General features: G+C 40.5%; 1 protein-coding gene across 1 annotated transcript in view; it reads right to left on the reverse strand.

Annotated features, from left to right (window-relative positions):
* Positions 1 to 16165, reverse strand: part of f2 (coagulation factor II (thrombin)) — a 108677-nt gene that overhangs the window by 42397 nt on the left and 50115 nt on the right. Inside the window, exons 11-13 of the mRNA XM_087996774.1 lie at positions 5845 to 6005; positions 4498 to 4522; positions 3680 to 3739 (exon numbers count right to left, since the gene is read on the reverse strand). Coding sequence (XP_087852900.1) covers positions 3680 to 3739; positions 4498 to 4522; positions 5845 to 6005 — 246 coding nt within the window. The remainder of the gene's footprint in view (positions 1 to 3679; positions 3740 to 4497; positions 4523 to 5844; positions 6006 to 16165) is intronic.

Genomic DNA, 16165 nt, shown 5'->3' on the forward strand with positions numbered 1-16165 from the left:
TGCTTCAGCTAAGTGTTGAGCTGTGGGGGCTAAGACAACTGGAATCAGTGCTGATCCCTCTGTTGTTCTTGTTCTTCAGTAAGAGATGCCAAGGTCAAATCTTATTAGGAATTGGTTTTCCCAGGACCCACATGGGAAGGAAAGGCCATTATTAAAATACAACATCAATGCTTCAATAACTGCTTGCAGTTACAGGTTGAAATTGAAAGCACAAAACAGAATATTCTGGAAATATTCAGAACTGATGATTTATTTTAGACTGGAGGGAAGTATAGAGTGGATTTCCATTGAATCACTGCTTTTCTTGATATAATGAATGATCTAGACACTGGGTGCATACAGTAGAACTTCAAAGTTTGCAGATGATGCAAAACTTAAAAAGCCATTATGAAGTGTGAGAAGAATACATGGAAAAGTTGGTGGTATAGGCACTGAATACAGAGAAGTGTAAAGTGAGATTCTGGCTGAAAAAATGAAAAAAGGCAATATAAAAGAAAAAACGTATAATTCTAAAAGGGCTTCAAGTATAAAAGTATGCAGAGCATTGACAGCTACAGTTCATAGAAGCATAGAATCATACGGTATGGAAACCGAACCTTCAGTCCAGTTCATCCATGCCAACCAAGTTTCCAAAACTAACCTCGTCTTATTTGGCCCGAAGCCCTCAAAACATTTCCTATTCATGTAACTGTCCAAATGTCTTTTAAATGTTGTAACTGTACCTGCATCTACCACTTGTTCTGGCAGTTTATTTCATATCCACACCACACTTCGTGTCAAGTTGCCGCTTATGTCTTTTTAAAATCTTTCCCTTTAAATCTATGCACTCTAGTTTATAACTCCCTCTACCCTTCGCCATTCACCTTATCTATGCCTCTCATGATTTTATTAACCTCTATAAGGTCACCCCTCAACTCCCTGCACTCCAGAGAAAAGAACTCCCAGCCTATCCAATCCCTCCTTATAACTCAAACCCTCCAGTTCCAGAAGCCCTCTTGTAAATCTTTTTTGCATCCTTTCCAATTTAATAACATCCTTTCTATATCAGGTTAACTGGAACTGTACACAGTACTGCGAAAGTGTTCTGTACAGCCACAACTCCTACACTCAATGCTCTGACCAATAAAGTCAAACATCTTCTTCATCTCCCTGTCTACCTGTGATGCCCACGTTCAAGGACCAATGTACCTGAACCCCCAGGACCTTTCATTCAACAATGGTCTGCATGGCCTGTGGAAGTCTGACCAAACTTCAACACTTCGCATTTATCGAAGTTCAATTCTATCTGCCCCATTCCTCGGTCTATTGGCCCAATTGATCAAGAACCCGTCGTACTCTGAAATAACCTTCTCCATTGTCTGCTATACTATCCAATTTTGTTGTCATCCACAAATTTCCTATATTCTCATTAAAATCATTTACATAAATGACAAAGTGTCCTAGGCTTTCTAATTTCCATAATGCGTTCCTTTCTTATTAATAGACCGAATAGCAATTCAAACAATTGACTGCCATACTGGTGACTACTGAAGTTCTAAGAGCTCAGTTTATAAGTGGAGGCTCATTTTGATCTACATCTTGTGATGTGGAGATGCTGGTGTTGGATTCAATTGAACAAAGTCAGAAGTCACATGATGCCAGAGTACAAAAGCAAGGGAGCATTGTACAACATTGATTTGATCTCAACTGGAGTATTATATCCAATTCTTGGCATTGTTAAGGTTTTAGAGGGGTGTGTAAAATATTTATGTGAATGGTTGTAGGGGTGAGGAACTTCAGTTATGTGGATAGATGAGTGTAGCTGGGCTGTTCTCTTGAGAAAAGGTTGAAAGAGATTCAGCAGAGGTGTTCAAAACCATGAGAGTTCAAGAAAGAATAAATGCAGAGAGACTGTTCCCATTGGTCGAAGAACTGACAATCAGATGACACCGATTTAAAGTAGCTAAAAACTCAACAGCAAGATAAGATTTATTTTTAAAAGCAGAATGTTGCTCAGACTGTGGTGGAGAATCAATTGTGAGATTCAAAAAGATGTTTGATAGGTAGATGAAGAGAAAAAGAAATTCTGGGTTACAGAAAAAGGCAGGGAAATGGAACCAGCAGCATGGCTGAATGGCCTCAATCCAGGCTGGGGAGGTGATGGTGTTTTGGTAATGTCAATGGGTTAGTAATCCAGAATCTCAGGCCACTGTTCTGAGGTTTTGTATTTGAATCCCACTATGGCAGATACTGCAAGTTGAATTCAATCGATATCTAGAATTAAAAAGCTAGCCTAATGAAAGCCACTGTCAGTGTCATCAAAACCCATCTGGTTCAGGGAAGGCAATCTGCTGTCCTTACCTGGTCTGGCCGATATTTGACTTCAGACAGACAGTAACATGGTTAATTTTTAACTGCCCTCTGGGCAATTACAGATGGGCAATAATAGCTGGCCTAATCAGATGCCAATATTCCAGGAATGAATAGATAAAAATATTGTTCCATGATTTTATATAAAAGTATTTCTGGCAGTATATGTGGAGAAAAAAACCAAATTAACATTCCAGGACAATGGCGTTGAATCAGATTAAAAGATGTTGTGAGTGTTGGAAGCAAACCTGGTTTTATTTCTGCTTAAAAGTTGTTTATCTCTTACAACTTTAAATTCTTATGAATTGTCATCACCTGAAACATTAGTTTTGTTTCTTTCCCCATGATAACTGCTGTGATTTCTGTTTCCAATTTCACATTTCCAACATCCACAGTGTTCTCTTATTGTGTAAAGTATGTTTGTGTGGCTGTTAAATAGTTACAATCAATACATTCCAAAGGAATTGGTGTTGAAGGCTCTGATATACATCCTGGAAGAACGGTGCCACCTTGGATACTGGCACAAGATACGGGAACCTGCACAGGCACAGTGGATTGAATGGCCTCTTTCTGCACCGTAACAGTGCAGTGATTCTGTCAATATAAAAATGTGAGCAGGAGCTGGAGATATTGATAGTTTGGATATAAGACGATTATAGAATTTATACTGCATAACAGATATCCAATTGTCAAGGGAAATGCCTATTAATGGATAGATCCAATTGATTATTGAATGGAAATGTTTGATGACCCAAGGGATTGAACACCTAAGTGAAATATTTGTTGACATAAGGGATTTATTGCAACAATTTCAACATATTTAGTTTTCCTGTATCAATACGGTTTTTCTTTAATAGTGACATCATCAATAAATCGATTACTTTTTTTCAGGATACCTCCTGAATAATGCCTATGATGGATAATAAGTAAATTGGCATTGGGGAAGGAGGGGCAAAGGTTGATTAGCGGCATCTATGCACAGGGCCATGTCCACCCTCAACTGAAAATCTGAAGTGCATGCAGCCATTTTTAAATTTGTGTCGCCAAGGTTTTTTCCACCACTGCGTGCCCAAACCAGGAACATAATTCAGGGATGAAGAGATTCAAAATGTTTGAAGTGGTTGAATGTCAGTGGCAGGTCTATACTTTTCCTGTCTACTTTGGTAACACATAGTGTGGGAGGGGGTAGGAGAAAGAGAGAGGACGATGTCTGATGCAGCGAAAGCTAATTGAAAAGATATAAAAATACCATATTAAATTAGCATTAAATGAGTGCATTACTCTCACAACCTAGTTTTTTTAGACAAAGTTGCATGCTATCAATTCTTACCATCCAGACATTTGTTCAGATAATCTGGAGGGGAAGTGCCTTCTCTGTCACCAACACATGCTGGAAATGAAAGCATACACTAACATTAGACACAACTATGTCATGTATTGGTGTGAATATCAGAACAGCGGGTGAATAGAAAAGGTTATCATTAGTCAGGCAATCTCGATTAATAATCTAGAGAATGTCAGTTCAGGTTCCATCACAGAGATTGAGAAAGAACTGGACTTTGATATCAGTTAAACTGACCACGAAACTGTTAAATTATAAGTAAAATACAACTGGTTTGCAAAAGTCGTTTAGGAAAGGAAACCTGATGTCTATCCTACATGTGACTCTGGTATCATATTGTATGGTCCATGGTTCATTCTTAGCTGCCTCTGAAGGTGCTCAACAAACCCCTCTGCTCTATCAAACTGCTAGAAAGTTTAACAACAGATATTGCCTATTCAACAGTATTGTGGCAGCATCTTCTCCGCATAAATGTCAGAATTCAATAAGAATTACTACCAATCTTTCAGTGAAACATAGAAATAGACAATAGGCTGTGTTGTCAGCAATGGCTGAGAATGCAATGAAAACACAAATATGTCTCTAATGGTCCAAAATTTATAATATTCAGATTAGACATTCCAAGTACGCGTGACCAACTGCTTCCTATCGTAGAAACGCAGAGAAGTCTACGACAGACCAGCTGCCATCTTTAAGTGGTTGAGAAGAGGAGAAGCAGGGAGAGAGGGATGGCAATCTATGATGATGAAAATCTAGACGAAATGAGAATGAAATGACATGCAAGAATTGGAGGCAAAGTTTCTTACCATCATAACTCTTCCAAAATTTATCCTGAGAAAGAGAAAACAATTATTAATAAATAACTTGCTATAAAAGAGAATATGGAGAATATTTGATTTAAATATATTAATTTTAAGTTAATTTTTTTTGTAACCATCCTGACATTATTGATTACTCTTGAATCAGAATAGAATCCCTATACTGTGGAAGCAGGCCATTCAGCCCATACTGACTCTCGAAAGTGCATCCCACTCAAGCCGACAGCCCACAACCCTGCATTTTCCATGACTAATCAACTGCACGTACCTGGACACTACGGGCAATTTAGCATGGCCAATCCACCTGAACTGTACATCGTTGGACTGTGGGAGGCAACCAGAGCATCCAGAGGAAACCCGTGTAGACAGACAGTTACCCGAGACTGGAATCAAACCTGGATCTCTGGCATTATGAAGCAACAGTGCTAACCACAGTTCAGATAGTCAACTAGCTTCAATTTTCTCACAATTTGCTGAGATGAAGAATTTACGGGTTGAGGAGGACATGCATGAATCCAAACCTTCTCACTACGGGGGAGCATGCTTTTCCTATCTGGGCTGAAGGGTTAAATGGGTGTGATGTTCAATTGCAGAGGAAGGGAGCAATCTGTGTTTTTTTGACTGCATGCAAGTTTGTCAATACTATTAGAGCTTTATTTTGAAACCACTCTGGGTTAAGCATATGTTAACATGTGTTATATTATCAGTGTGAGACTGGATGGTATAATTAGAGGTTAAATTGGATAGTCAGTTAAAAATGATCATGGAAATCAAGATGCATTTGTCAAATGTAGTGAGGCAGCACTGCAAAGTCATTTTGCTGTCAGTTGAATAGGTACTGCATTCAGTGAGCCATCACTGCGCTGTGTATTGGCAGTGTCAGTGAAGGGGACCAAAACCACAATTTCTTTGGGCACGATAAAGCTAATTTGCACCTCTTAAAGGAGAGCTGCATTGTGTCTGGAGCAGCTGCTCAAAGTTTTGCAGAAAGGTAACAATGAGAATAGTACTCAATGTGGGAGATGGTAGGGTCTGAGTAAGATGTTGGGAATTAGGAGGGGAGTTACTTTGGCCATAGGAGGCCTTGAGACACATAATGAAAAGACAGTGAAGGCATATAGCTAAGGAGGTCAGCACCTAAGAATCCAGTGTAGTGTCGCAGAAGTTCAATGACCTGATGTAAATCCAAAGTTAGCGAATGGGGTGTCAAAGGGTGGTAATTAATTAAGCCGGTTTGGTGGGACATGGCAAGAGATTTCACAGGGCCTCATGGAGAGAAATATACTTGATAAATATACTTCCTAAATAGAGGCAATTTATCGTCACGTTCCTTACTGTTTCCTGGTCATCCTCGAACACTTCACGAGCCTCCTCGAAATCACAGTATTCCTCAATACATTCTCGCTCTAAGTTTCCAACTTTCGCCTCTTCAAAGAAACTGTTGGCTCGGCGAATCCGATTCAATACAGAGAACGCTTCCTGGGTGTTAAGGAATACTAAAGGAAGTGGATAGTGCATTACGAAACAAATAAATAACATGGGACACATAACAGGTAGAAGAAAGAAATAAACCCACACACAAGTTTAGTTGATAGGTGTGCATTGGTGATTAGGAACGGAGAGGACATCACGTGGAAATACATTACTGATACGAGAACCGGCAGACAAGCCCTGACACCCAGAACTATTAAACAGATCTCTCTGTGAGGGAAACATTTCCATTTTGAAAGCGTTTACTCAAAGGTATGCTGAATAAGTCCTTTAGATAACTTTGCATGTTCATTTCATGGTTCCCCAATTTCCTGCTGTGCTTTTCCTGGGAGGAGACAAGCAACAGATTCAGTGTGTACCCGATGTACTCCTGGCAAACTCTCACTGTCCTACGAAATTGCTGGTTAATTGGTTTCTCGCTCCTGCCAGGAGATTGCCATCTTGTCCTGGACGAGGCACTCAGAAGCAGGAAAATGTCAGGATGCCAGCCTGGCATGCTTAATAATAGGTTTTATTTGTCCACTCCCTCCCTCTCTAAGCCCATTCCAAGTCACTTATAGAAACACCCACCATAGTTCTCTAATGTGTGACTTTGGCTATTACCTTTTAGCCTGGGGTACTCAAAAGTAAGTGTTTCATTGTAAAAGAGTAATTACTTAAATCCGATATATTAACTTGCCTATTTTACAAATATTTGCACTTCAACAATACTTCATTGGGTGTACAGCACTTTGGGATAGCCAGAAACAGGCACTCCATAAAGTGGTCATAAAGGGGCAACCTTTATAAGAGTTAGGAAATAACACATAACTGTCTGCTGGCCACAGTAGCAGATATCACAAGTAAATTCACCTGACAGTGACTAAACACAATGATTCTCCTCGTAATTGCTCTTTTTGTGCCCAGCTATGTAATGTGTTGATGATCCATGGTTTTATTTTTAGTTAAGAGCAATTTGAAAAACAATTTTTATTGTCATAACCTCACATAATCTAACTAGACTGACATTTTGGAATCAGAATCTTAAATATAAAATCTATAGCATAGATTTCCTGTAATAACCAAGATGTTTCATTGTTCAAAGAAAAACATCAAAAAATGATTTAGTTCAAGGACATTTAACAACCAGTAAAATTATGCAACTGTTTGAAGTCGATATGGAGGATAACTTGCATTATTGACACCCAATGTCGAGGTCAGAAGCAGCTGATGTAAAGTCTTCTGTGCTTCAATAATGCTTCATAGAAAAGGATTCTCAAATGCAAAAGTGCAAGAAATACTTTCTCCACAGCATGTTTCCTTGGGGATGGCTAATCAGCATCAATATATTGCAAACTCTAGATAGTACTGATGCCCTAAAGACTTTTCTAATGCCTCTCTAGAATAAGCAGACAGAAGAGGATTCCTCCCAATGCACCAGGATCTCTGAAAGACAGTTTCCCGTTTGTTAAATCACTGTTCAAATCCAGTCCATCAGTTCCCAGTAATGATAGAGTCGAGCCCAAGCAGTGAAATTACAGCTGAAATCCAACATCCAGCTCTGTGTCCACCACTTCCCTGCCACTATTAAATGGCCTGCATAACTCATCTTTCCCATAGCAGGGAGACCAGAAATACATGCAGTATTCTAAAAGAAACCTCATCAATTCCTGCACTGCCACATCATGATATCCTAACTCCTATACTCAATGCTCTGCCAAATGCCTTCTTCACGACCTTGCAACACCACTTTCAAGGAACTATGAACTCATATACCTGGGTCCCTATGTTCAACAATACTCCCCAGGGCCTGACCCTACATTGATTCTTACACTTTTCATCAGTCCATTCACTTCAAAACTTATCAAAGTGATTTTCACTCTGCATAGAAATATATTAAGGACAGCTCTAAGTAAGCTCAAACTAAGCTGTGGAAGCACCTTTCCTTTGCATGCCAGCAAATAGTTTAAACCTCAAATAAAAACAACATACTGTGGATGTTGGATGGTCTGAAATAAAAACAGGAAGTGCTGGGAAAGCTCAGCATCTGGGAAAAGCAACAGAGTTAATGTTTTAAGCCCAATGTGATTCTTCTTCAGAGAGCTGGCAGTGATGTGACAGGCTGAATGGTCTCATGTAATGTAACTCATTCCAGATTTATTGTCAAAAAGGTTTCAGTCTTAAAGTTGTTTCCAATCTTGCTTTAAAAGTTTATTGCATTTTTTGTTATCCTTGATTTTCCTCACATGGCCTCAAGGAAAATGCATGACGAGATGTTGAAGCAGCTTTGTGCCTGCTTCACCTGACATAGTTATTGTTGCCCTCAAACAAACCATTGTTATTTATTCCTCATTGGTCCTCTCTGCTCAACAGACTCTCACAATCACAGGGATTAAAAGGATTTCGTACCACATCATAAGGTTCTCCAAGGCAAAGATCACCTCGTTCATCATCTCGGGTGTTTGATAGGGTTTCAGTAGTTAGGAAGATAGGTGACAGTTTGGGCCAATTTGTGTGCAGAAGCTCCCCCTACACATAGGAAAGGATATTGCAGATGATTACATTTTGGAACAAATTGCTTGTTCAGTATATTCTTTTCTTGTGTTTTGTCTCTGCTTATGAAATCCGTTTGCTTTTGATGGAAGCTGCATTGGTTATTATTTGGTTGCACTGAGTACAGAAATGCTGGGTGAGCTTCTCTCAGAACTTAAAGTCAATGTTAAAATTTCAAAGTTTGGCTGTCATTGGGTGCATACAACCCTTACGTTGAGTACCATGGGAAAGACGCCAGACCAACACTCTCTGTAAAGATTCATTTTGGTCAACAAAGGTCAGGCATTCTATCCACATAATCTTGTAGTCCTTACATGACAATTCAGTTGTGGCTGTTTCATGTGAATGCTTGGTCTACCAGTTCAGGTGAGCACCTCAGTGTCTGGAAAAATTCCAAAAGTAATTTGAGTGAAAGTGGTAAAGATTCTAGAAAAGATGGTCCAAATCTCACATGTGTAGATGAGAGTGGGCAGGGCTATTGCTTCACAGATTTCAATTTAATGGCAAACTGTTTCCTCTTCATTCCCAGTCTGATGGCCAAATCTGTCGGGAAGCAACATGTGTGTATCCAAATTTTGCATGGACACAGGTCCCGACAGTGTGCTGCCAAGATAAATGAACTTATCCACTGCTGACAGGTCCTGTTCAAGGACAGAAACCTCAGATTTGGGGTACAGCATTCCAGAAGCAGGCTGGTGTAGGACTTCAGTTTCCTTTATATTGGTTGTAAGGCCCAAAGTTGTCATGTGATTAGAGAACAAGTCACTTTTACAATGCATACCTAGCTCTGAACCAGCAGTTTAAGACTCAAATTTCTCATGTCAAGCTGAATGTGAAATCTGATCATGTTATGGTCACTCTTACCTTGGAGAGCATCAAAATGAGGTCATTAATTAATCCTGTCTCATTACAATCACATAGTCTAAAATATGTGATCCCAGAGCATTTTGCTCAAAGAAACTGTCCACAGTACACTCTCAACAGCTGTGCTACATTTAGCAATTTGTCATGTATCTTTCTTAAGTCACAACTACTTCTTGACTCTTACAAATTGTTTCTTTTCTTTTTTATTTATCTTTGCCAAAACTGAATCTTTATCTTGATCTTCTGAACCAAGATAATTTTTCACTATTTACTGGTTTCATCCTTTATTCAGAGCCATTCTTTTTCCTTCCTTCCTGTGTCCAACATGTCAAATGCCCATGAGTATTCAGCTCCCAATGCTGCCTGACCTGCTGCGCTTTTCCAGCAACACATTTTTCAGCTCTGGTCTCCAGCATCTGCAGTCCTCACTTTCTCCATTTTGCCACCATGTCTCAATGGTTATCACATCATACTCAATTCTTTAGCTTTGTGCTACATCAGAATCCAGGTTTGGCTGATGAGTATCGAGTGCCAGGAAATGATCCCCTCCAATAAGAGAGAAATACAATCTTTCCTTGATGTTCAGGTGGCCATATAAATCCTGTAGTTGCAAGAGAAGGTCAGAGACTAAGAATGATTCAACAAGTAGCATGCCTCTTGTATTGTCTCAATACCTTTCCACCATCTACAAGGCACAAATCAAGAGTGTGATAGAAGACTGGCAATATATATAGTCTTCTGAAGAGGAAAGGTTGGGCAAGTGAATTCAGAGCTCCCTGGAAGGTGAAATGTATGGAAATTAAGATGAAACAGAAAAGAAATGTGCTTATGTCAGATGGATCATACAATTGAGAATCAGGTCAAATATAGAAGGTTCAGAGGGCAATTGTAGAGTTATCAAGTCACAGAGATGTACAGCATGAAAACAGACCATTCGGTCCAAATCGTCCATGCCGACCCAATATCCTACCCTAATCTAGTGACATTTACCAGCATTTGGCCGATATCCCTCTAAATTCTTCCTATTCATATACCCATCCAGATGCCTTTTAAATGCTGCAATTGTACCAGCTTCCACCACTTCCTCTGGCAGCTCATTCCACAGACGCACCACCATTTGCGTGAAAAAGTTGCCCCTTAGGTCCCTTTTATATATTTCTCTCTCACCCTAAACCTATGCCCTCTAGTTCTGGACATCCCCTAACACCCAACCCCCTCCCCCTCAGGGAAAAGGCCTTATCTGTTTATCCTATACATGCCCCTCATGATTTTTTAAACCTCTATAAGGTCACCCCTCACCCTCTGACACTGCAGGGAAAACAGCCCCAGCCTGTTCAGCCTCTCCCTATAGCCCAAATCCACCAACCCTGGCAACATCCTTGTAAATCCTTTCTGAACCCTTTCAAGTTTCACAACATCCTTCTGTTAAAAAGGAGAGCAGAACTGCACACAATATTCCAAATGTGGCCACAACATAACCTCCCAACTCCTGTACTCAATACTCTGACCAATAAAGTTTCCACATTTAGGGATTCTATGATAACATTTCGAGGCAGGCATGCTGAAATGCCTGCCTCCATTTAACCATCCGCTTCTAATAATAAGTCAGGCCATCAAACCTTCAACCCAGAACCACTCATATGCTTCCTCTGTGCCTCCTAATGTCTCATCCTGCCTCTCATGTCCTTTCCATGCCCCTTCATACTCTCATGCCCTCTCCATTACTCTCCCCTGTAACCAGTATCCACTATGAACAAACTTGAAGATTTCTTTGAAATGAACATTTAGGGGAAAAAGCTTCTAACCGCTAAGTAGAGCTTTCATTCAAACATACTTCACATGGTAAAAAGCCTAATCCGTAAAGACCATTCAAAAAATTAAGTTGCTCACTTGGTCACTCTGTTGTACAATCAAATTTGTGGTGAAATTGTGAGCCCCCTTGGAAAACCAGAGCACAGGCTGGGAATGGAGCTACCACAGGTACAAGTCTTGATGATTAGTACAAATATACAAAGTAGAACTGAGAAGGGTCGGAATGCTGTGTGCATTCTGGCTGTCCATAGTCCACCGTGTGGGCGGCATGGTGGCACGGTGGCACAGTGGTTAGCACTGCTGCCTCACAGCGCCAGAGATCCGGGTTCAATTCCCGCCTCAGGCGACTAACTGTGTGGAGTTTGCACGTTCTCCCCATGCCTGCGTGGGTTTCCTCCGGGTGCTCCGGTTTCCTCCCACAGTCCAAAGATGTGCAGGTCAGGTGAATTGGCCATGCTAAATTGCCCGTAGTGTTAGGTAAGGGGTAAATGTATGGGTGGGTTGCGCTTCGGCGGGTCGGTGCGGACTTGTTGGGCCGAAGGGCCTGTTTCCACACTGTAATCTAATCTAATCTAATCTAATCTAAAGGAAAACGCACCAAACGCCTTCTTCACTATCCTATCTACCTGTGACACTACTTTCAAGGAACTATGAACCTGCACTCCAAGGTCTATTTGTTCAGCAACACACCCTAGGACCCTACCACTAAGTGTATAAGTCCTGCTAAGATTTGCTTTTCCAAAATGCAGCACCTCACATTTATCTAAATTAAACTCCGTCTGCCACTCCTCAGCCCATTAGTCCATCTGATCAAGATCCTGTTGTACTCTGAGGTAACCTTCTTCGCTGTCTACTATACCTCCAAGTTTGGTGTCATCTGCAAACTTACTAACTGTACATTCTATGTTCACATCCAAATCATTTACAGAAATGACAAAACATATTTGGCAGATCCTTGCGGCACTCCACTGGTCACAGGCCTCCAGACTGAAAAACAACCTTCCATCACCACCCTCTGTCTTCTACCTTCGAGTCAGTTCTGTATACAAATGGCTAGTTCTCCCTGTATTCCATGAGATCTAACCATGGGGAACCTTGTCGAACAACTTACTGAAGTCCATATAGATCATGTCCACTGCTCTGCCCTCATCAATCCTCTTTGTTACTTCTTCAAAAAACTCAATCAAGTTTTTCCCACGCACAAAGCCATGTTGACTGTCCCTAATCAGTCCTTGCCTTTCCAAACATATGTAAATCCTGTCCCTCAGGATTCCCTCCAACAACTTGCCCACCACTGACGTCAGGCTCACTGGTCTATAGTTCCCTGGCCTTTCCTTACCACTTCCTTAAATAGTGGCACCATGTTAGCCAGCCTCCAGTCTTCCGGTATCTCACCTGTAACAATCAATGATACAATTATCTCAGCAAGGGGTCTAGCAATCACTTCCCTAGCTTCCTACAGAGTTCTAGGGTACACCTGATCAGGTCCTGGGGATTTATTCACTTTTATGCGTTTCAAGACTTCCAGCACCTCCTCCTCTATAATGTGAACATTTTGCAAGATGTTACCATCTATTTCCCCATATTCTATATCTTCCATGTCCTTCTCCACAATAAACACTGATGCAAAATACTTGTTTAGTATCTCTCCCATCTCCTGCAGCTCCGGCTGCCTTGCAGATCTTTGAGGGGCCCTATTCTCTCCCTAGTTACCCTTTGTCCTTAATATATTTGTAAAAACCCTTTGGATTATCCTTAACTCTATTTGCCAAAGCTATCTCATATTCCTTTTTTGCCCTCCTGATTTCTCTCTTAAGTATATTCTTACTGCCTTTATACTCTTAACAGGATTCACTTGATCTCTCCTGTTTATACTTAACATATGCTTCCTTCTTTTTCTTAATCAAAACCTCAATTTCTCTTGTCATCCAGCATTCCGTACACCTACCAGCCTTTCCTTTCACCCTAACAGGAATATGCTTTCTCTGGACTCTCATTATCTCATTTCTGAAGGCTTCCCATCTTCTATCCATCTCTTTATCTGCGAACATCTGCCCTCAGTCAGCTTTTGAAAGTTCTTGCCTAATACCGTCAAAATTAGCCTTCTTCCAATTTAGAACTTCAACTTTTAGATCCAGTCCATCTTTTTCCATCACTATTTTAAAACTAATAGAATTATAGTTGTGGCCCCAAAGTGCTCCCCCACTGACACCTCAATCACCTGCCCTGCCTTATTTCCCAAGAGTAGGTCAAGTTTTGCATCTTCTCTAGTATCAGAACATTTTCTTATACAGACTTAAAAAATGCCTTTCCATCTAAACTCTTAACACTTTGGAAGTCCCAGTCTATTGATAGAACAAGTAAGAGCCGAAGGGGCTAATAGCTAACATGAAGATGAATTTGAATGTTTTGTATAGGCATGTAAATAGCAAAAAAAAAGGGCAGGAACATGAGGAGTGAGATTGATTAGAGATCAAAAAAAAGATTTACACATGGAAGCAGTGAGAATCACTGAGGTATTAAACTAATAGTTTACTTTTTATTTAATACAGAAGAACGCGTTCCCAATGTCATAAAAGAGGAGACAGTTCAGGCACTTGAAGGTATTAAAATTGATATGGAGGAAATATGCATTAGGCTGTCTGTACGTATAAGTGATAAACACCAGGACCAGGTCTAATTCACTGGAACATACTAGGGGGAAGTAAAATAGGAAATATCGGAGACCATCACCATAATTTATCAATCTTGCTTAGAACTGGGAGAGGTACTAGAGAGCTGGAGAATTCCAAATAGGACATCCTTGTTTGAAAAACAGTGCAAAGGAAACCAAAGGCCAATTACTTTAACCTGGCTTGTGAAGAGGCTTTTAGAAACAACAGCTTAGGACAAAATTAATAGTCACTTGCACATATATGGGATAGTTAAGGAAAATTACATTGAATTTGATAAAGACAAATTGAAGGCACTCCTGATGAAGCGCATTCTTGATGAATGGTTTATCCCTGAAACTTTGATTCTCCCGCTCCTCAGGTATTGCCTGAGCTGCTGTGCTTTTCCAGCACCACACTCTTGACTCTGATCTCCAGCATCTGCAGTCCTCACTTCCTTCAAATTGTGTTTAAGCAACTAGTTTAGGTTTATTTGAGATACAGGGAGTTGATTAGAGTAATGCTGTTCATATGGTGTGCATAGACTTCTAAAAGACATTTGATAAGGTCCCACCCACTCTAACAGACTTTTAGAGCTCCTAGCATGAAAGGGACCAAAGCAGCATGGATAATGGGCTGAGACATCATAATGTCATAGAGATGTACAGCATGGAAACAGACTCTTCAATCCAATTCATCCAAGCCGTTCAGATATCTGGAATTAATCTAGTCTCATTTGCCAGAAGTTGGCTCATATCCCTCTAAACCCTTCCTATTCACATATCCATCCAGGTGTCTTCTAAGGGTTGTAATCACAGATTGAGTTTAATTTAGATAAATGTGAGATGCTGCATTTTGGAAAGGCAAATCAAAGCAGAATTGATACACTTAATGGTAAAGTCCTGGGGAGTGATGCTGAACAAAGCAACCTTGGAGTGCAGGCTCACAATTCCTTGAAAGTGGAGTCCCAGGCAGACAGGATAATGAAGGTGTTTGGTTTGCTTTCTTTTTATTACTCAGTGCTTTGAGCATAGGAGTTTGGAGGTCACTTCTGGAATATTGTGTGCAATTCTGGTCTCCCTGCTATCGGAAGGATACTTTGAAATTTGAAAGGGTTTAGAAAAGGTTTACAAGGTTGCCAGGGTTGGAGGAGTTGAGCTATATGGAGAGGTTGTATAAGCTGGGGCTATTTTCCCTGGAGCATTGGAGGATGAGGGGAGGATTTTATATAGGTTTATAAAATCATGAGGGGCATGGATAGGGTGAATAGACAAGATCTTTTTCCGCGAGATGGATGAGTTTAAAACTAGATGGCATAGGTTTAGGGCGAAAGAGGAAAGATTTAAAAGGGACCTAAAAGACAATGATTTCGTGCAGAGGATGGTGTGTGTATGGAATGAGCTGTCAGAGGAAATGGTAGAGGCTGGTACAATTACAACATTTAAAAGGCATCTGGATGGGTATATGAATAGGAAGGGTTTTGAGGTATATGGGGCTAGATTAATTTAGGTTATCTGATCAGCATGGACGAGTTGAACTGAAGGGCCTGTTTCCATGCTGTATATTTCTACGACTCTAAAAGAACTGTTCACTTTTTCCCTCATACTGGCATCAGTGCCCAATGAATCTCAACCTGTATCTTGCATACCACTCTTTGAGGCACATATTCAACCCTGATCTTATTTACCTTAGTCCAATTTGTTCATGATTCAGATAAAGTTTTGGAGATTATATGTTCTTAGTTCTACTTCTTAATTTATACCCTAACTGTTTGTACTCCCTTCCATGATACTCAAGTGGACCATGGCAACTGAGTGGTTCCCCATTCACCCCAGGTTTCTTTGTAGCCCCAAGAAGGTGTCCTTAACTGTGGTACCAATCATGTGGACTCATACTCTCAGCTGTAAAGAATTGTCCCTAACCGCTTAAGATGCTGTTGTCTCTTACAGCTACACTCTTTTTAACTCCCTCCATTTGAATATAGCTCTACTGTGGTCAGTTTGTTAATCATTCCTGCAGACCATACTCTCATCCAGTACAAAGTGAGAACTGCAGATGCTGGAAATCAGCATTGAAAAGTATGGTGCTGGAAAAGCACAGTAGATCAGGCAGCAACCAAAGGCAGGAGAGTTGACATTTCAGGCATAGGCCCTTCATCAGGAATTCCTTGACTCTCAACTGCACAAACTACAACAACATCAAACCTGTGGACAATTGTGGGGGTGGAAGCTTCTCTGTTGCAACCTTCTGCATTCCTGTGCGTGCCTTATAGTCAAAATCTTTCGGTTTTGGACCCATATCTAAGG

Source organism: Chiloscyllium plagiosum, unplaced genomic scaffold (genome assembly GCF_037043375.1).
Source record: "Chiloscyllium plagiosum isolate Xiang-an unplaced genomic scaffold, Cpla_swu_hap1 HiC_scaffold_18, whole genome shotgun sequence".
Lineage (NCBI taxonomy): Eukaryota > Metazoa > Chordata > Chondrichthyes > Orectolobiformes > Hemiscylliidae > Chiloscyllium > Chiloscyllium plagiosum.